Below are 21,730 nucleotides of genomic sequence, written 5' to 3' on the forward strand. Positions count from 1 at the left end.
TTAAAAAATTGGCCAATTTCTCCTGCAACTGTTAGCTGTTAAATTGCTTGATCTGTGACACCAATACACTCATTCTCTATACCGTTGATACTCAACATCAACTCCTGTACTGATTTACAAAGGTTATAACACACAAACAGTTCAAAGTTTTGGCTTTGAGCTTTCAATCTGTCTTGGTCAACGATCCTCATCAATTATGGAATTTGTCATTCTGATGAGGATCGTCGACCAAAGACAGATTGGAAGCTCAATGCCAAAAACTTTGAACTATTTGTTATAATCTTTGTAAATCATTTGGTCTAGCAAGCTGATGAACATTTTTTTATCAACCCTATACTAGTATACTATTAGCTGTACTAGACTTGGAGACACATGAGACTCCAGTGATATCAGGCTGCTGTCAGATTCCATAGTTGTGACTGGACTGTTCACATACTGGATTATACATATATATATATATCAAAATGTCATCTCAAATCATTTACTGTATGTGTATACATACTATATCAACTGAGACAGTATCATTTTCACAATTCATAAAACTCAGTAGTTGTTAATTCAGGGTAAGTTGTGCGATCCCCTTTAGTTAAATAAATAAACTGTGCTTTCTGAAGGCTATGCACACAACCTAGACACTAAACATAACAACAGTAACAATCAGCAAAGACAAACCTCTAGAATGAATGATACTCAGAAAGTGCTCATTGAAACATTACAATGTAATTAGCGCTATTGAACTTAGAAATGGCTACTTGAGTACTGTTGTTGTCCCCAGTATAGGCCATTACTGGATTAAGGGTAAGTATACTTGGCCTTGGTTACCGTGGATACGATGACGAGGCCATGTCCGTTTGGTATCGTATGTCTCTATTTTTGTGACGCTGGTTAAATTCCACTCATAACAGATATGCCTGATATGTTCCTAGTCAAGGCAGAATGTCATCAAGTTTATCACAGAGTTTTGTCGGTGTAAGACAAGTAACACGTTGGGCAAACAATTGGCAGTGTGAAAGGCAATGTCAATTGACAGGTAATGCCAGAATTAGAGAACTACATGGGGTACACGTTTGTGAAAGTCATCGCTGATTGATTGATAATGCCAAGATTAGTAAACTCCATGGTTAAGAGAGCAGACAAAGTCATTGCTAATGGAAGTGTAACACAAAGTACATGTCACAAGTTGTTTCAAAAGCTTTCTTTGAGAAAACTCTTAAACACAGATGTGGAATATTTTCTTAACCCGGGTCATATAATTTAGCAAAATCAATGTACTTCTAACATATTTAATCATTTTGTTGAGGAACCGTCACTGATTAAGAGTTTGCTAGATTTGCAAGAATTGTTTTAGGTTTAGTGCTTGAAAAGTTTTGGGAATTTTCATTCATTAATAAAAAAAATCCATAACATAAATTGCAGTATCAATATCCGTGTCAATTTCTGTTCTACTATTAATTGCAATTATGAAACAATAACTATAAACAGTTGCCAAGGAAGATGGTCTCATTTTGTTGTCATGGTGACTAACTTTGTACACAATGATATTACAACCCTAAATATAGTTTGTTTGCTGACTTGGTACACGCAGTAGATAATACCATTGTGATGTCAAGAACACAGAATACTTCTATTATTAACTGGGAGGGTGTAACAAGTCTCCAAACGATAGTTCATTTGTGCTCCTGTAAGTCCTGGCAACTGTTGCCATAGTGACACAGGTAGTAGCTATAGCAATTGGATAAAGAGGATGAATTAAGTGAGATGTGTGTGGTCATCGTTAAAGGTAACAGGATGCAAGTTTTTGTGTGAATTTCTGTATATTAGAAGTGGAATGACGCAAGTTCTTTCATACTACTAGTATCACTGGTAGAGATGGATGTTATCCTTATGTTATGAGATACAGGTAATCCATCTTCCCTTTAATATCAGTTCTTATCCTTCAAATGAATTATTAAAACATGATATAGAATAAGAATCTTTGCGAAGAAAAAAAAAAAGTCATACTTCTCAGGTTGTCAGAACTTCTCAAGTTCTCATGTAACAGATTACCAGTGTCAGTTGTATGAATTAGTGGGACTTGTGTATTCAGTGTTCTTTGCCAAGAGGACGGATGGGTCTAGAAAAATGTGCTTAGATTTATTATTATTATTACTTTATTATCCCTCCCGGGGAAATTTGTCTTGCAACAACACAGAAAAACATACATATAATCTTACACATGAAGACATTGAAAACTGTGTAAACAACTACATGAAAAACACTCACATTTCCTTATTTTTGTATCTAAATATATAATTTTGGCATGGAATTCTGCTGGCTGTTACATACTAAATACTTCTGTCCACAAAATATTGCTATTATACACGTTTATATTTGTTGGTTGTTTGGTAATATTTGCCAGCAGTATAAAATATAGTCCACCAAAAGAGTATACAAGGGCAAACCTGAATTCTATTTATGAATCGTGTATAGATTCGTAATAGACAAAACGATAAGTGTGCGGTGTGTCAAAGGTATGTGGTAATGTCTGGAAATTTGAGGACTGGTAGTGGTCGGCCATCTTATCAACAATGGTGTCTATAGTAACAAGATTACCTTGGGTCTTGTGATGTAAATGTCACAGGTGAATCCATTCTATATCCCTGTATCTTGGTCAATGTATTCCTCTGTGTAGTGAGATTACCACGGCTGTTAGCCCAGAAGTGACCTTGTAAAGTCTGACAAGAAAAATGGAAGAAACCTGTGTGGCTGAGCATGTATTTACTTCATTTATAGCATGGAAATTAGAATTCATGATTTCAGGATATGCAAGCGAATGAGTACACGTTTTTTTGAGATTTTCCAACAAATCAACGTTAATTTAGGATATGTGAACTGATGGGTTCATACTGTTCTAAATTGTCAGCAGAAAAGTACTGCTTTTATAACTGTGCTGGTAGGGTATTGTATTGCAACTAGGCTTTCCTGTTCATTTTTCAACTTGATCAAAATTTATGTTAAAGTGTGTTGTGTTGTGTGTAGAGTGAAATGACCAATATTACATTATTAGGATATATTTATTGCAGAGTTGTTACCTTACTGCCTATGACACTGTAAGTCTGCAAATTTCAGTATTATTTGTAGATTCAACAAAAAAGGTGGCATCTAATTTTATACAGTTTTAGATTAGACGTGTGTACATATTTTACAGATTTCATATGAAATGTATTGCCGTTTGCACAGACGATTCTTTTGTTGTGAAACAAAGGCATTTATACTTGTATGTCAGTGATTGTAAATTTGTGATCATTTTCTCGTTTCTATAGATTGTCCCCACTGCCAAGAAGTTTTGGGAGATGAATGATGGAGATGAACGAAAAGATGAACAAAAGAGTATATTCTTGGGAGACCAGTGGCCTAACTGGGGAGCAGTACAGATTGCTAATGCTGGAGACTCGAGACGTAAGTATCGTATGCTAGGTTATTAGCAGAATATACCTTGTCATAATTAGTGGTGCCCTCTATTGGTGAATGATGTGCTTAGTGATAATCACCCTTGTAAAGTGCCATTGGTATTACATAGAATAGGGATGTCGGTGGCCGAGTGGTTAAACCACTTGCCTCTTACCACTGCAGTCGGGGCTCGAACCCCATTCAGGGTTCGATTAAATTTACCACGCTGTAAGTAAGAAGAGTGTCGTTCAGTTTGACTCTACCGAACAACGCAGGTTTTCTCCCGGCACTCTGGTTTCCTCCTGCATTAACACTAAACCCATGAGGGATGGCCCTCACTGGACTTCTTGGGAGATAAGTGTTTATGCTTAAAGAACTATTCAGTATAAATAAAGATTATTATTATTATTAGAATAATGGGTAACCGGTGTGCCATCCTTTATTCGTCAAAATATTTTGTTTTTGGTGAAAAATGATAAAAACAAGGTTTCTTTGCAAGTCATTTAGGGGAGACCAAATTTGGATATGTCATTAAAAATTGTTGTTCATCAGTGACTCATATTGTCTGAGAGGGCACACTCAGAGTGATCACAGTATAAAGAAAGATGTATTTCCGACATGAATCTAATCATAGGACAGTTTTCTTCACTTTCTGTTTCATTATCAATTCTGTTACAGAGCATTCAGTGTCACAGCCAATCAGCATGCAGCGACGTGGCTATCATGCTGGTGACGCCAACGCTGTTCTCTCACCACGGTCAGAAACAGGTGGACTCGGTGTGAGTATGGTCGAGTATGTGCTAGGGACTTCACCACAGGGTAAAGATATGGAAGCAAGACTTGGACGACTAAAGCAGGGATATGTAAGTATGCACTTATAGTTATGACGTTGGATACTTTTCATGTCCCAGAATTTTTTGATTCTATAAAAAATTGTCTAAAGTAACTATATTGATAAAATGGCCAAACAACGATGGAAGTGAAATGGTCATGATGAGAGCACCCTCAATTTCAAGGGGCTGGATAGTGGATGAAGGAATACTGATGGTCGCCATGTTACTTTTCAATGGGTGTTTCATCTATGTTCTGTCATGTGTATACTTGATTAGTCATGTAGTGAGTGATTTATGCGATGTGTCACCATAATGGGATAACACTTTGCTGTAAAGTGATGCTGAATTAGGACAAAACATGACATCTGTGTATACTGTGTGTTTGGTCAGGTAATGCCAAACTTTGAGGTCGTGTCAGATTATTTATATTGTGTGAAGTAGCCTAAACGTCAATAAGCCAGTCTTTGTTGTGTGCATGGCATTTAGTCATGCCAAAATTTGCTCGCCTGCACATGATTCAGAAGCCATAATACCAGTATCATGGATCTGTCCTTAGGTGACCCCTAATATCTCTCTCTCACTCTCTGACATACACACAGGGAACAACTCCAAATGAGAGTAACATGGCAGAAAACGATCCTCAGAGTACAAAAAATGAAAAGAAAAACAAAACATCATCACCATTTGAGGAAGAAAACAAGAAAGCCAAAGAAATTGAAAACATACCTGAAACACCTCAAAATGGTAATGGTAGGAACAGTGCTGAAGAAGATGTAGAGAAGTCAGTGTACCAGTAAGTTTTTTGCCAGCACATACATGGTGTTATGTTCTTGTCTTGTTAGCTGCAGTTTATACTGCGTCCTCAGGAGGAAGTCAAATACCAAATAATACAAAATGGATGGAGTGTTGTGTACAGTTACCAGCAGAATTGTCAATTTCCCTCAATATAAAATGAATTCAATATTTTGATACAATAATTTGTGCATTGCTTTTGACGTTATCTTTCATACACCAATGTGTATCCTGTAACACACACACCCCCATGCCACTTTGACACATTCAACATGTGCACAAACTGCACTGACTTGCATGCAAACAGCACAGATGAACACAGCCCGCACACTCGCATAGTCCAGCTGACACGCACATGCAACACACACACACACACACACACACACACACACACACACACACACACACACACACACACACACATCTTGTATCACACACAGGAAATGTGATCTCAGTTACATCATGTCAGTACATCTTTATTTCTCCAATATCAGTAAAAATGGTAGCAGACAACCTTCACCCAATGAAGAACACAACAAACCTGATCAAATTAAACAGATGACTATTGAGGTTCCTCAGAGACCAATGCCTAACAAGACGCCAGACAACATCGCCGAGGCACAGACCCAGAATAGTTTACAGGGTATGGAACATATGGAACCTGTGACAGTGGACCCTCTGCAGTTCGACTATTCCCCACAAATGGTGCCCAGCATGGACAGTCCCAGTTACATTGATTACAATCAACAGGTGAGTAAGAGCACTCAAGAGTTCAAAGGTCGTACGATATGCAAATGTCCAGACTCTGAGTATTTGCAAAGGAACAGCTATTGATTTTTGGCATCAGCATGATTGGTTGGTGTTGATGTGAGTAATTTTGACTGAGGAGGAAATTAAATAATGTACCTCGGCACAAGAAAAGATAGAAAATCAAGAAAATATCTTCATGTGTGTATTTTTGGGCTCATTTTCTCGACTTACCATGGCAGAGAAAATGCCTGCAGTTTTGTATCCTAGTAGTGTTAATATTGTAATCAAATACTTTCATTCATCAGGACATGCTTTGTCAAAATAACATTGGTACGTTATAATTTCCTGTTGTAATATCTTGTTCGTAAAAAAAAATCATAATTTGTAAATGTAGAGTTCTCTGACCACATTCACAATGAATAGTGCTTTATGCCTATAGTGAACTACTGATCAGATGTATTTGCAAGTATCTTGGTTGTCATGTTGCCACTAGAGGGAGCCCTTTGGTTTTCTGTAATGTATCAATCAAATCTCAACATCCAGACTTGTCTCCCTGAAACATTATTTTGTTAGTTGTGAAGCTGAATACGATTTTAGCTTGACTTGACTCTTTTTAGTGAATTCTTGACGTAATGTGACAGCGGTTGACCACACGTGTGTATTGTCTTGCAGCTCTTCCAACAACGCCAGCCAACTCCCCAAGCCATTGCCATGCAACAGTTGACACCCCAGCAACAGCAACAGTACGCCATTGCTGCAGCCCAACAACAGCAGATAGGTAAGATACGTGGTAATGCTGTGTCATGATTTGTTGTGTCATCCAATCAAATGAATCATTACGTAAACACAGTTAAAGATGTTAGAGAAATGGAAATTTATGGATATCTAAGTTTGTCAATTTTGTTGTATGCAACGAGACAGAATTTTGGTAACATTATTTATAGACAAATTTTAGTAGTGGGAATCAGAACAGACAACACACATGACTTGAATTTTTGACAGTGTCTGTATTTTTAAGGAGTCGACTTTGAATTTACTTCATGCATGTTGTCAAATTTTCACATTCGTAGAACCAACTTAGAAATAGAATAATAACCTAGCTGATATTTTGACACAACATGGACAACAAAATCTGAGATTATCCAACAACCTAAGACGTCTTACTCTTGTGATCTGCCTTCTTGTTTTGGTTTGACTCAAAATTTAAGGAATAGATGATAAAATGCAACGACTTCAGGTCAGACTAAATTTGGATCTGGAAATCAAGAAATGTGTGTACCATGGAAGGCATATCATAGAAGTTGACCCACTCATTTTCTGGTGATCTCTAGTATTTATGATTCAGGGATTGAAAAAACTTGAGAAATGATTCAGAAAAGAACATTGTGACTTTGCTTGCATTAATAGAATGACAACTGACGATATTGTCTTGTCTTTACCCCCAGCCCTTTGCATGTCAAGAAACAGCATGGCAAAAAAAAAAAAATCATCAATAATTTTCTCTCTCTAACAAATCATCTGCATGCAGGGCAACGTGGTAGGAGAGTGTTGACAGTGAGAAAAATGCAATATTACAATTGATCACAATATCTAACTTGTGTGTGTCAATTTAATATTTACATGGAGTATTAGCAGTACACCAGGTATCCATTGGTCATTTTGTGTAGAACGAAGTATTCTGTAGGAATAGTACAAAATACTCAGTGTGCCACTCAGTTTGGTTCCAGCAAATTCAACCTCAAGTGAACCCGCAGATGTATATATTTTTTTAGATATTTTTCTTCTGTTAGGATTTAGATGAATCTACCTATATTCCATTGGTTTGATTTCGGTTTTAAAAAAAATGCCAATTTATTCGTTTCTGTAACTTGTATCAAATGTATTGTAGAAGTACTCTACTGCAGTAAGGTTAACCCCCATAATACAGATATAATGACAATGTTTCATTCTTGTAGAGACAATTTCTTGAAAGAAATAAACTGAGATGTGAAACCAGTCAAGATACAATAAATTTGTACTGATTTACATCTTATATTTACAAAGACACGAGTTCCAAAATTACCATAATGGCAATAGTATTCAAATTGAAACGTAAATATTTCAGTTAATGACGTCTGACTTTTTAGGATACCATAGACCCCTTCAACAGCAATGCTAATAATATAACGTAGGCGATTCCAGTTACTTAAAATTTTAATTTATTAATATGATCAATGAAAGCCTGGTGTACTACCAATATTCCTATTTTGCATGTGATGCTGACAACAGCGTTTTTTGCTGTATGTTGTTGCCTGTAGGCCTCACCCCTACCGCCTTTGCAGCACCCAGTCCGTACATCATAAACACGGCCCCGACTGCCCAGGACCCTTATACAGTAGGAATAGCAACTGCAACTTTGGCAGGTTAGGATCCTTGTTTGTTTGTTTGTTTTAGTTGTTTGTATTACCATGGTAATGTAATGTCTTCTAAGTTTCAAACCTGTGCGTTTCTTTCTCGCTCCATTTTTTTTCTTCATCTTGTCTAATTTCTCCTGTAGTTAATTTTGTTTTCTGCTTATTACCTTTATAATTTAAACATACAGACCTTTCTGTTGGCATTTTTCTCTTATGTGTGATTAATAGTTTTAAACTCCTTGTTCATTTTTGTATGAAATTATTATCTATCTTGGCTGCAGTGGTGAAAAGATTGGAGTAGTTTTCATTGTCAGTGAAACACTCGGAGAATGGAGACAAGTCATGGAAATCACTATCGTAACATGATTAGTTGAAATTGAGACGCAGTCAAGTTTAGTGGCATGAACAAGCCATCTCTCCTATTCTCAATGATTTAGATTTTCCCACCATTTCAAAGACAATAGGGTGATACCAATATTTTTTGTAAAATAGGGGAGGTTTCATTGGCAATGTAAAGCTACTCTGTTCACCTGTATACAAGTCATTGAGTAGAATTGCATAGACTTTGCAGATATCCCAATGTAGTCAAACTAACACATAACACAAAGTGAATGTTTGTAGATCACACTTATTAACACAATAACAGTTTCTAACTCAAAGACAATACAGACATACGTATAGTATTAGAAATTTGACCGATCTAGTTATGATGTATTTGTATGTGGAAAATGTGACAGGGAATGGATTTCTGTAGTGAAATGCATAATTGACGTTATTCAAAATTTATTTCAAGTATGTGTAGATACCTCGGTTCAGTGTTGAAATGTTTTGTGATGTTTCTATTCATTTGTTACGATAGGTGCACCCACCATAGTCCAGCCCCAGTATGCTTATGGAGTTGCACCATGGGGTGCCGCTATGTACCCAGTGAGCATCATACCCCAACAACAGGCCCCATCCCAGCAGAACTTGCCACAACAACAGCAGCAGCTAATACGAGGGCAAAATGCTAGACCGATGACACCACAACAACAGCAGCAGCAGCAACAACAACAACAACAACAACAACAGCAGCAGCAGCAGCAACAACAACAACAGATGGAACAGCTTGGTACACCAACTCAAACTGCAACAGTAGCACAGGCCATTCCAGCAGGTAAGTGCCATGATTCTAGAGTTAGGTACAGCAACTCAAACTACATAGTACATGTAGACAAGTCTGCAAGGTACAACTACCCTTATCCGTCACCACTAGTGTTTGCATTAACTCGTAGTAATGACAATTACTCATTGACCTGAATGATGCCAAGGTATCTGTTGACGTACTGTATGGGTAGATACATAGTTATGATAAAGATAGGGTGTTAGGGTTATATGACAAGGAAATAGTGATAGACCCCCTATCTTAATTCCAAATTATATCAATTGCCCTCAGTTACAGCTATTGCTAATTATGCATGCCCCAAGATGTGAGTGAATGCAGTTTGTATATTTCTTAAATCTGATTGGTTCACAGGTGGTGGATACCAGGTGATAGCCCCTGCCTACTATGACCAGACTGGTGCTCTAGTCATGGGCAATGCCAGACCAGGTGCAGGAATGGGAGCACCAATGAGACTTGTCTCCCCTGCACCTCTTATTGTCAGTGCTGCACAGCCTGGTAAGTTCAAATGTCATCCAGGCGTTACAGAAACTGTTATCTGCAAGATAATTGTTTTTGCGATTCTGTGATATAATGTGTTTAATTTTGCCTTTGATGATTTTGATGGATGTTTGACATATGTGCCACACTTTCATATGGCGTAATAATGAGAGATTTTTAAACCACGTTGATTTTGATTTAAGTCTGCTGTACTTTTCAGCTTCTTTTCTACTTCATCTCAGAACTAAGAAAGGGTGTTGGTGATAATTTACATGCAACATACTGTAACACTGGAAATTTTCGCTAAAGACTTATCGTCGCTTATTTCGCTGGAGAACAAGAATGAAAATTAGTGGTGAATTAATTGCCTTCTTGTACATGAACACAATGTACCAATCTGGTAATTCACCGAAAACTGTAATCTTAAAATTGCAAAATATTCGAGAAGTGAAAATATCTAGGTTTACAGTAAATCTACTTCTCAGATACAAATGATTGAGTTTAACATGTTTGTGTGATATATTCAACTTCTTTCTGGCTTTTCAGTGGTTTCCCAAGCTACTGCTGTCAACGGCCTTAGTTCAGTCAACAGTGCCTTCCGTCTGTTAGGAAGCCAACCTCAACAGACCCAGACGCCCCCAGCTGTCAACCCAGCCAATTCTCTGTACACCAACACAATGCAGGGATCAACACCTCAGACTGCCAATGCCATGAACAATTCATTTGCCTCTGGGCAAAATAACGGCGTCTTCACCAACGGCATTGGTCCAGTGGGCTCAACCACGCTGGGATCAGGTATGGCTTGTATCTGTACTAAGCACACAAAGTGATGTTTGTAGTTCTAATATATTAACACCTTAAAAGTTAAACATTTAGAATTAGGTCATATAAAATTCATAAAGTTCAAATGTCTTAAAAGGTTGAATTTCTGCTTTAAATATTTTAATAGGTTTTATGGTATTTTTAAAAAATGCTTACATCCTGTTTTCAAGACATGAGACTTTGTCATTCTTTCATAGTTAACCAAGAAGGTCAAAAATATTTGTCAGCAATATGCTAGATAAAGTGAGAAAAAGTTTTGACTTTCAAATATTTGTAGGCAGCTTTTTCATTCAGAACATTCTAACCTCTGTTTGCTGCATGTGCCATACACAGTGAGATGCCAAGTTTCCAATGTTGCACACACAACTGTCTTCCTCTGGAACGCCGATTTGCGTGGTTATATCCTGATAAAAAAGTTTTGAGTTTAATGGACAATATTGCTAATTTAGTGTCCGACTTTTTATGACTATAGCTATGATGTGTAGCGTCAGTTGTGTTGTTAATTTGTCTGTTGAATTGTAGCAGAGCTTACTCTGGTGGATAACCTCACAAACTTTTCCTTTTTATTGTAGCGGCCCTTGGTACCAGTACTAGCACTTCATCTGAACAACGCCGTGACTCTCTGACCAGTAGCCTTGATTATAAACGACAAGCACTACCACAGCTTGGTCAGTTCTACAGTGGTGCTACAAGTGGGTCTCCGTCTTTAGGACCCATTGGCATGGTGCCAAGTCATCAACAGAGCTCCTCTTTAACTCCACCTCCGTCATTATCGTCAGGTCTTAGTCTTGGTGAGTTATCATCAGGTCTTAGTCTTGGTAAGTTAATCTCAGGTTTTGGTCTTGGTAAGTTATCATTAGCTCTTAGTCTTGGTAACTTATCCTCAGGTCTTAGTCTTGGTGAGTTATCATTAGGTCTTAGTCTTGGTAAGTTAACCTCGGGTCTTAGTCTTGGTAAGTTATCATTAGGTCTTAGTCTTGGTAAGTTAACCTCGGGTCTTAGTCTTGGTAAGTTATCATTAGGTCTTAGTCTTGGTAAGTTATCATTAGGTCTTAGTCTCGGTAAGTTAACCTCGGGTCTTAGTCTTGGTAAGTTATCATTAGGTCTTAGTCTCGGTAAGTTATCATCAGCTCTTAGTCTTGGTAAGTTATTAGGTCTTAGTCTTGGTAAGTTATCAGGTCTAGGTAAGTCATCGTTTGGTCGTAGCCTTGGTAAGTTATTATCTTAGTAAGTTATTGTCAGGTTTAAGTCTTGGTCAGTTATCCTCAGGTCTTAGTATTGGTAAGTACCAGTCTTAGTCTTGGTAAGTTATCAGTCTTAGTCTTGGTAAGTTATCAGTCTTAGTCTTGGTAAGTTATCAGTCTTAGTCTTGGTAAGTTATCAGTCTTAGTATTGGTAAGTTATCAGTCTTAGTCTTGGTAAGTTATCAGTCTTAGTCTTGGTAAGTTATCAGTCTTAGTCTTGGTAAGTTATCAGTCTTAGTCTTGGTAAGTTATCAGTCTTAATCTTGGTAAGTTATCATCATGTCTTAGTCTTGCTAAGTTTATTATCGTCAAGTCTTAGTCTTGCTAAGTGAAATTGTTGTAAACGTTCATGTTTTGGTAAGTCAGTTAGGTAATTATTGTCAGGCCATTAGTCTTTGTATGTCTGTTATATATGCATCAGATCATATGTTTTGGTAAGTCTCAAGTATATTATCACCATCAAAATTTTGTGTTGGTAAGTTATTTATTGACTCCAATGGATATATTTTGTACATCATGAATACCTTGACATTTGTGAAATGTATGCTGTAAATGGTAGATCTAAATATTGATGATCTTGTATTGTTTTGTCTTCACAGCTCCTGGTGCTGAAGCTAATTATAGAAAGGCTTCCGGATCTTCCAGTAGTTTGTTCGGATCTAGTTCCCTGTTCCCAAATCGTATCCGTAATCCAGGTATCATTGGGAAAGATTCTCCAAGTGGTCGTAGCCGGCTGCTAGAAGACTTCCGTAATAACCGATTTCCAAACCTACAACTGCGTGATTTAGTCAATCATATTGTTGAGTTTTCCCAAGATCAACACGGTTCTAGGTAAATAATGTCTATTTTCATAATTGCGGGTGCAAACAATTGATGTCTGACAGAACTATTGAACTAAATATGATCTTGACTTGGTTGCCATGGCTCTGCAGATAAAATATATCTGAGTCAAAGTTCATTGAATTCAAACTTTTTGGCTGAAGTGAATATTATTCTAAGGCTGTAAAAAACCTAAAATATCCACATGTTCCAGCCTGCTGAAAAGATTGGGTTAATGAATCAGGGCTTCCCCAGATCACTTCCATGGTTGTGTTTCTCTAACCATATTTGTACAGTCGTCATACAATCGTTCCTGTATTGAAATCAGCCAGTACTCGGACATCTCACTGTGTTCAAAATGATGAAGCTGTTTTGTACTCCTTTGTGTTCTTACTCTCCTGTGTTTCACTTCCTCTCTTTTCAGATTTATTCAGCAAAAGTTGGAACGTGCCACCCCAACAGAGCGCCAGATGGTCTTTAACGAGATCCTCGGCTCTGCGTATAACTTGATGACTGACGTATTTGGCAACTATGTCATCCAGAAGTTCTTTGAGTTTGGAACACCAGAACAGAAACTAGCCCTGGCACAGCGAGTACGTGGTCACGTGCTACCATTGGCACTTCAAATGTATGGTTGTCGTGTTATCCAGAAGGCTCTGGAGTCCATTCCCCCTGATCAACAGGTAGGCAGAGTATATATCAGTACTTTGGATTGTTGAAACTATTTCGATGAATGGCTGAAATCAGAGATTTTCAGAATGCTTTGCTTCCCAGGGTTGTAATCAGTAGTACACCCTCCAACGACTTATGTTGTCGTAGATCAAAGTGATCAAAACTGGATTCTTGCGAGTCATTATGTAATTACAATAAGGGAACACTAGATTTTTGGATTTCCACAAGAATTACTGAGCATCTGTGGAGTGTGAAATGCTCCAATAGGGCACAATTGTAGGGATAAAAACGTAGTCACACGCTGAAATTCCCCTTTATGTGTCACAATATACGTGAATAACCTCATCTGTTACTTTTCAAACTTAGATGTCTCCACAGAAAAGAAAAAAAATCCTGTTTTTCTCTCAATTTTAAGTTTTGTGTGTACAATCAAATGCAAACACCCCCCCCCCCCCCAATAGAAAGAGAATTTAGAAAGACACCATTCATATTAAGTACTGTTATGCATGTCTTACCCAGTGTCATTATTGATTTCTTCTGTTTCTTGACTACCAGGTGGAAATTGTCAAAGAACTTGATGGCCATGTCTTGAAGTGTGTCAAAGATCAGAATGGTAACCATGTTGTACAGAAATGTATTGAGTGTGTGGAACCTGTAGCTCTTCAATTTATCATTGATGCCTTCCGTGGCCAAGTAAGTGTTGTCTATAATCATTGCCAATTTTATTACGAGTATCACTGAAGTAAAGCACTTTCTCTATATGCTAGACACTCGGTTATAGTATTCATATCAAGTGTAAAAGTATACTGTTTCAATTGGTTTATTTACAAGCCTAAGGCCAAAAAAAAAAATATGTCTGGTTCTGGTCAGCGCGCGCGTGCCCTGAATACCCCCGCGTCGATCCTTTTTTTTCCGATAATTTTTGCTTTCCCGTTCCTTATTTACAATTCCCCGTCGATCAACACTGTATGCAAGGCTAGCGGAAAAAATTTAACTCGTGTGATGGCGCACTTCTATTTGGTAACGGGTACCCTTTTCTTCTAGTACTGTTGCATACCCATAATCCCCCGTACGATATGTGTACGTAATATGTACGATGAGCGTGGTTGATGGGAATCACGGGAAATAGTGTGTTCACTGTGCTAGGTGGTAAACCGCTCACATGTTTCGAAAATGTCAGAAGTTTGAGTACGTCGTGAGCAATCGAAATATTGATATCAATTCAGCTGACTTTCGAGGTGTTCTTAGTTCTGGTGATCGTTTCGTTCTGCCTTCTGAATACAAAGATTTTCCTGTAGCGTAAGCAGTTAGCTCTGGATGTATGCGCTACGATGTTCGACACGTCTTTCCATCTGCGATGAGTTGGAAAGACGTGTCGAACATCGTACCGTATACAGACTGCGTATCAGACTGATGATGGACGGTGCTCGAAAGAAAACACTGCCTCCTCTACGTCCGTTGGACAGACCTATTTCTCGTTATTTAACGTTGCAAGTTGCACAATGACATTATACAGTGGTTGCAAGGCAAGACTCATTATCTTGGATGGGATTATAACTGCAAATCGGGATTATAACTGCAAATCACTGGGCGATAAGATAAATTTGTAAATGTGACTAGTGATGCCCTGATGGATGATTGATCCGCATCGTACAAAACTTGCCATACAACAGTGTCAACTTCCAGAGTTGTATGACATCTTCCGAGAGCATGTAAAGTGTCAAAAATGTGTATTTACTAATTTGCAAAAAAAAAAAAAAAAATTAGGGGAAAAAAAAAAAAACGCGCGTCGTCGCACCACTTTAGAAAGTTTACCCTGACCAGAACCAGATTTTTAATTTTTTTTGGCCTAACATGTGGTCTTCCTAATGTGGTCAATTAGCAAATGACAAAAGTATACTTTTACACTTGATATGGATGCTATAAATACTTGTGGTACATACAGAATACTCTTTACTTTGGTTTTAGCGTTGTATTACATGTATTTGGTTATCTATGAAATCTATTAGTTTGAAGACATTGTTTTTTCCTCACAAGGGCTTGGGTAGCTGCATATTGATAACACATTGTCAAGTTGCTCTTTTTCAAGTATATATAAAATATGTCAGTATCATTTATATATGGTTAGGGCGTAGATTATTTGGAGACCCCACCCCAGTGAAAGTAGTGGTTAAACTTGAGAAGATTTAACAGCCTTTTACAAAAGCACTGGTCCAGAATGTTAACTGTAAATATTATGTATGATCATTGCATGGTCAAGATTTGTAGTAGATGGGATCAAAATGTCGCATTCGTTTCCAATTTACCATTCCAAAGTAACTATAATGTACTGTCCTGTGTATGATTTCTTTGTAGATATTTGTGTTGTCAACACATCCTTATGGCTGTCGTGTTATCCAGCGTATCTTGGAACACTGCACAGTGGACCAAACAATACCAATTCTAGATGAGCTTCACGATAACACTGAACGCCTTGTCCAGGACCAGTATGGAAACTATGTCATTCAGGTAATTATTTAGAGTTGGTGTTTTGTTCAAAGTTACTCTAGACTAGTCTTGGCTACAGCTGTCTACCAAATAGGTTTTCATGATTAGGTGTTACTGAAGGACACTTGGCCTAACCGTGAAGGATATAGCAGTTTGACCATAAAACTGCAGGGACAGTCACATCAGGTTGGCCAAATATCGCAGCGTTGTTAGCCCTTACAATGACTTCTCAATCATTTTGTTTTCAAGAAGTTAAAAAAAAAATATTTTGTAAAATGATATATGAAGCTAAATTTTCTTCAGTTTAGCCCTGTATGTGTGTATGTGTGTGTGTGTGTGTGTGTGTGTGTGTGTGTTGGGGGGGGGGGGGGGGTTAATTTGTAATTTGTATTCCAACTCAGTTGGAGTTTTTGTCAAAATAATAAACTGGCACATGTATTTCTGTAGCCATAAATAATAAATATACGTATATTTCTGTATAGTTTACCTTGAAGTTGAAGATGGTCACTATCTAACTTGCCTTTTTGTGTAGTGTACTTCAAGGTATGTTCACACGTGATGTTCATTATCTCCTGCATAGTGATATGTATTTCCTAATGTCAACTAAACCTTGTTATACATTACAGCATGTTTTGGAACATGGCCGTCCTGAAGACAAGAGCAAGATAGTGGTAGAACTGAGAGGCAAGGTTTTGGTACTTAGTCAACACAAATTTGCCAGGTAAGGCTGCAGAAACTTTACTACCTGTTGTAACAATTGTATAAACAACATTACAGCTGAAGTGATGTAGGCTTGGTGTTTCCCTCATGAGATGCAACATTTAATACACACCCTCAGACAACTTTTAATGCCAAAGGAACAATTACATAGATGCCATGCACAGCGGAGATGTAGTAGTCAAGTTGAAATGTTGATTATCAGTTAGAAAATAAGCAATTGAAACCATAAAAATCATCAAGTCCGTGTGTAATGTTTTCATTAGAAGCCTGTTTTTACAGCACTGTGAAAGAGTAGCAATGATTATCAGTGTTGAAAGTGATCCTGTTGTGTCTGTTGTGTCTCTGTTATTGTTAGTCTAGAGTTGAAATATGTCTAGCTCTGTGTCAAGAATGTAATATCCCATGAGTGAAACACCAAGTCTACATCATTTTAGCTATAAGTTAAGTCTAACTCGTGTCTGCTCCATTTCTGTCTTGTTTGGATACTTTCCTTCATGTATCAGCTACAATAACAAAAAATAGAACACCATTGTAAGTAAGTACTTCAACTCCATAGGTTCATCTATGACTTATCAATCTGAATAGACAGAACTGTCTGTTCATGGGCATTTGTAGCATTGCAAGTACCTTGTAAAAAATACTGCTAACAACCTGTATGGAACATCTTTCAACACCTTGAAAATATACTTCAAGCATATAACTGTATATTTACACTGAAATGTAATTTTTCTCTCCTAATAGTAATGTTGTGGAGAAGTGTGTAACCCATGCATCAAGACCAGAACGTGCTGTGTTGATAGACGAAGTGATCAGTTATAATGATGGGTAAGAAATGGTTTCTAGACTTTACAAGTACAACTTGTGTATGTAAACTGCTGAACATATTTACATCTGTCGTCACAGCTTGTGTTTTCGATATATTGTACCGTTAATTTGATGGCAACCCCAGTAAATTATGTTAGGAACTCAGGTAGATTTGACAACTTATTGGAAAATATGTGATTTAGGTAGATTTTACAACTCGCTCTGAAATATGTTGGGAACTTAGGTAGATATTTATAAACTTGTGACTAACCAGTGTAGGAAGTGTTGTAATGTTGTCAATTGTTGTTTTACAGCCCTCATAGTGCCTTATATACTATGATGAAAGATCAGTACGCCAACTACGTTGTGCAGAAGATGATTGACGTGGCTGAGCCTACCCAGCGTCGTATTCTTATGCAGAAGATCCGGCCCCATATATCGACTTTGCGCAAGTTCACGTATGGCAAACACATCCTGGCCAAGCTGGAGAAGTATTACTTGAAGAACAATGACCTAGGTCCAATCGGTGGTCCACCAAATGGTACTTTGTGAAGGTGCGTCGATGGCCATTGAATCACCGGGAAAAGCGTTTCAGAAATATAAAGACACGATGTCTTTATCGTGATTTGTGATCAGGTGCTCATGTTTGATGTCCTCATCAGTCGATCTACTGATGAAATGATTTGTACTAGAAATGTCATACCATTGTGAATTGATCAATTAATTGATTGATTGATTAATTGATTGGTTGTGTGTTGGCATTCAACATTGCTTAAAGTGTGCCGTTGTGGAATGTAGTTTTATGCTAATCATGAAGGTTAAAGATCAAAGGGTATGGGTGATGGGTTCAAAAAAAGTCAAAGGTTAGGTTATTTTTACCTTTGTTTCTACATTTTCACTTCAATTTCTCATTCTTGAAATAACTTTTTATTACTTTATCTACCGAGAACACCGGAGAGTCTTTTAGACAAAATTATCTATTATATAGCTCTCAGGTCTTGTTTACTTGTTGTGAAGAAAAAAAAAATATGAAAGTATTGATCATGAGGTAAATTGCAAGTTTGTTACTGATCTAGGAGTTATATGTACCTTGTAGACTTGAGTCAGCTTGTAACATTGTACAGTGTATAAAATAATACATCATTGACAAGTGATAATTTAGAGTGAACACACAAGCAACTTGAGTATTGTCAGCAGCTAAAAAAAGTCAAAGGTCAGAACACCCTAGGATACAGGGGGCAGCTTTGATGAAAATCTTCAATTTTCCCTTTTTCCCTTCAACCAGAGATTTTTCCAACAAAATCACTTTTTGTCACTTTAAAACTTTGTATATTTCAAGATACTGTTTCTAGTTAATATCACCTTCAGCTCAATTTTTCTTGTCTACAAACTTTTCATTCATTCATTCATTGTAATAATTGTCAACCACAGAAGCTTATCTAACTGAATATCGAGTGCAAATATCAAAAACACTGCCAATAATTATTTTATTAACTGTACCATAGAGGCTTGTTGCCAGTCAAGATGTAAGTTTTCCTGTGGGTTTGCTTCTGTTCACATAACTTCAACCTATCAGAGCTGCCCGTGTAAGCCTCCGGACTGCCTGGCCAGGGTTCAAATCCTGTCTTTTTAAAAAAATTCTGTATAATATTGTAACTTTAAAATGATAAGAACTGCCTTGACTTACTACCATCACAGGGGATGGGTGCAATTTATCATTCACACATGTCCAGAAATGAAATAACAAATTTTTCTGGCATCAAAAAAATTACACACAAGATAATGTTTCTTTGCTTTCAATCATGCATTGTTCAGCTTTTTACCAGAGAGAGGTTTAGATTAAACAAAGTAGTTAGGTAGATACATTTTGTAGAGCAGGCAACACTGGATAGAACCAGATCAAACTGGATAAAACAGGATGGAATAAACTGGCATGGTGTGCTATTTCATGAGAAATGTGGTATGATTTGAAGTTGTTCACAAAACAAAGTCTGGGAATTGTCAGTGTGACTATCTACTGACAAAAATTTGAGTAAAAAAACATTTCTTACACTTGTTTCACCCTTGTCATCTTGTCGGATAAATACCCACTTGTTTTAGCCAGGAATTGAGTTTGGCTGCTCACAGCACCATATAATTTCCATCTGCAGCTCAAGCCTGTACTGGTTTAAGCCAGTTCTATCCAGTGTGATCTGGTTTTATGCTACAGTGTTTGTAGTGAGTCATATTTGCTAGCTGTAATTCACAGTTCCCCGCAAAGAAACAGACAAAGTTAAGCACGCAACATATCTGATCATTCTTCCTATTGGTGCTAAAAGATATCTCACAAAAAAACTTGAATATTTTGCAAACAGGTTGTATTGATTAAAAAAAAAGTTTCCCTACCTATTGTACAGTTTCTGCCATTTTTGGACTTGTATATGAAGCATTTTAGATGGAAGGTTTGTATGCCTGTAAAGCAGACTTTTATTTTGAGACACCATTGTAGATAAGAGATTTATATGTATTGGGTCCTGTAGACAGACATTGACATTAAGATGTAAAATTTGTCATCTTTGAAAATACAGAAAAAATTCCAGAGCTCTTGTAAACTTTTTTCAAAAAAAAATAAAATTTGACTTGTAGAAATGTACAAAATCAGAGTATTGATTAGGAATTGAGGTGTATAGACATATTTCAACAGTTGAAGCCTATTAATGACGAGTCACAGCTGGTCTGAACCAGTTCAAACCAGTTGTGACTGGTTGGAACCAGTTCTCACATTGCATCCCACCGTTGGTGCACCATTATGTACACAAGTCTGTTTTGACCAATTGTAAATTAGACAAGTTAATACTGCCCAGTCTTTTTTTGTGTGTGCGTTTTATTTTTTGAAACTTTACTTAAACTTAGAAATTTGATACTACTAACCGAAGGACTTGTACAGATATGGGAAAATTGAAGACTTTGTTACTGCTGTAAGCTAGACTTCAACATTGCAGTTTTGGAACTACTGAGGCCAAGATTTTTACTAACAAGTTACAGAATTCAGAAGGCATGCTTCCGAGTATTGTAATTATTTTTCTCATCAATTTTTTGAATTTTTCTATTTCGCTTATACATAATGGTCATTTTTGTATGGTAGAATATTAGAAACATCGCCGTGCTTAGGTTCTATTTTGAATGAATTGATATAAATACTATATATATTGTTACTTCTTTTATTGTACCCATTGATACAACTATTTAGCCCTCTGTAAGAATACAAGCCCCTGTATGTAAGTGAACTTCAAACTTTTTTTTCCTCCAAAAAATGTACATTTGTACAAATTTTGTAAAGATTCGTCCCAGCACTATTTGTCAGTGGGCTTTTTTGAAGATGATGTATAAACATTCCTGTTTTTGAGACAGCTCACATTGTTATGTATTTTTCTCAGCCATAACCAGTTCAATCCGGTCAAGACCAGTTGACTCCAGTATGAACTGATGATATCAAGATGTTTTGCATATTTTGCAAAGATTTTCACCATTGCAATCCAATTTGTTTATTATTATTATTATCATTATTATTATTATTAATATTATTATTATTATTTTTTGATCTGCCTCAAAATTGTCAGGATAAACTAGTTTATATCAATGCACTTGTAAACAGCTTTGTTACTAGAACATGTTTGTTAATATGGCTATTTCCTGGTTATTACTGGTTATTACTGGTTATATTTGTGCCTTGTGCATAGTTGTTAAAAAGATCAACTATATATTTGATGATTGTATTAAACATGTCATGTTTATATTGTTTTTTTCTTGTATTATTATGTATCAACAGTATTATATAGAAATATTGATATTAATGTTTATGACGATGTTTTTGCTATTAAAAAAAAAACAAGTTTTAAATGAAAAATTTTTTCAGTCTGTGACCAACGATGAGGAAAAATTGACATGTTTCTACTCAAATCTAATCAGAGCCTTAATCTTAATTAATTGTTATTTTTCTTGCCTCAAAGAGTTACTCCTTGTAAGTTGGCTTGAAAGACAAATCTTAAATCGACGCTGCCAATGTATGCAATACTGTTTTACTTAAATGCGTGTTTCTAAAACAAAAGTAGTTGATAATGTGAAATAAGAATTTCAGTACAGCTACAGAAGGAAAGAGAATTTTTTTTTAATTGCACCATTGACAAGCAAGATATGTTGAAAATTGAGATGGCACAAGGAATTGTCCATTTAAGATGTTTTAAACACTGCCATTGCTACTCCCTGGATGAAAAGTAGTAATTATCAATAAACATCGCTTCAACATTACCGTTGGCTCTGTACATCACATCGGCTGTAAACTCA

The 21,730-nt window shown here is 36.8% G+C and overlaps 1 protein-coding gene across 2 annotated transcripts in view; it reads left to right on the forward strand.

The window, feature by feature from the left end:
* The window catches only part of LOC144445083 (pumilio homolog 1-like), a 53,340-nt gene extending 32,402 nt beyond the window's left edge, over positions 1-20,938 (forward strand). The window contains exons 4-20 of one of the 2 annotated variants that reach the window (XM_078134634.1): positions 3,303-3,438; positions 4,108-4,292; positions 4,862-5,055; positions 5,549-5,804; positions 6,477-6,582; positions 8,102-8,206; positions 9,057-9,353; positions 9,714-9,857; positions 10,386-10,634; positions 11,234-11,479; positions 12,505-12,736; positions 13,149-13,407; positions 13,952-14,089; positions 15,752-15,904; positions 16,510-16,604; positions 17,345-17,428; positions 17,722-20,938. In XM_078134634.1, the coding sequence (XP_077990760.1) occupies positions 3,303-3,438; positions 4,108-4,292; positions 4,862-5,055; positions 5,549-5,804; positions 6,477-6,582; positions 8,102-8,206; positions 9,057-9,353; positions 9,714-9,857; positions 10,386-10,634; positions 11,234-11,479; positions 12,505-12,736; positions 13,149-13,407; positions 13,952-14,089; positions 15,752-15,904; positions 16,510-16,604; positions 17,345-17,428; positions 17,722-17,959 (3,117 nt within the window). In that variant the 3' untranslated portion in view covers positions 17,960-20,938. The remainder of the gene's footprint in view (positions 1-3,302; positions 3,439-4,107; positions 4,293-4,861; positions 5,056-5,548; positions 5,805-6,476; positions 6,583-8,101; positions 8,207-9,056; positions 9,354-9,713; positions 9,858-10,385; positions 10,635-11,233; positions 11,480-12,504; positions 12,737-13,148; positions 13,408-13,951; positions 14,090-15,751; positions 15,905-16,509; positions 16,605-17,344; positions 17,429-17,721) is intronic. The other variant, XM_078134635.1, reaches the window with a different exon arrangement.
* The last annotated feature ends 792 nt before the right edge of the window (positions 20,939-21,730 follow it).

This window comes from Glandiceps talaboti, chromosome 13, assembly GCF_964340395.1.
Source record: "Glandiceps talaboti chromosome 13, keGlaTala1.1, whole genome shotgun sequence".
NCBI lineage: Eukaryota > Metazoa > Hemichordata > Enteropneusta > Spengelidae > Glandiceps > Glandiceps talaboti.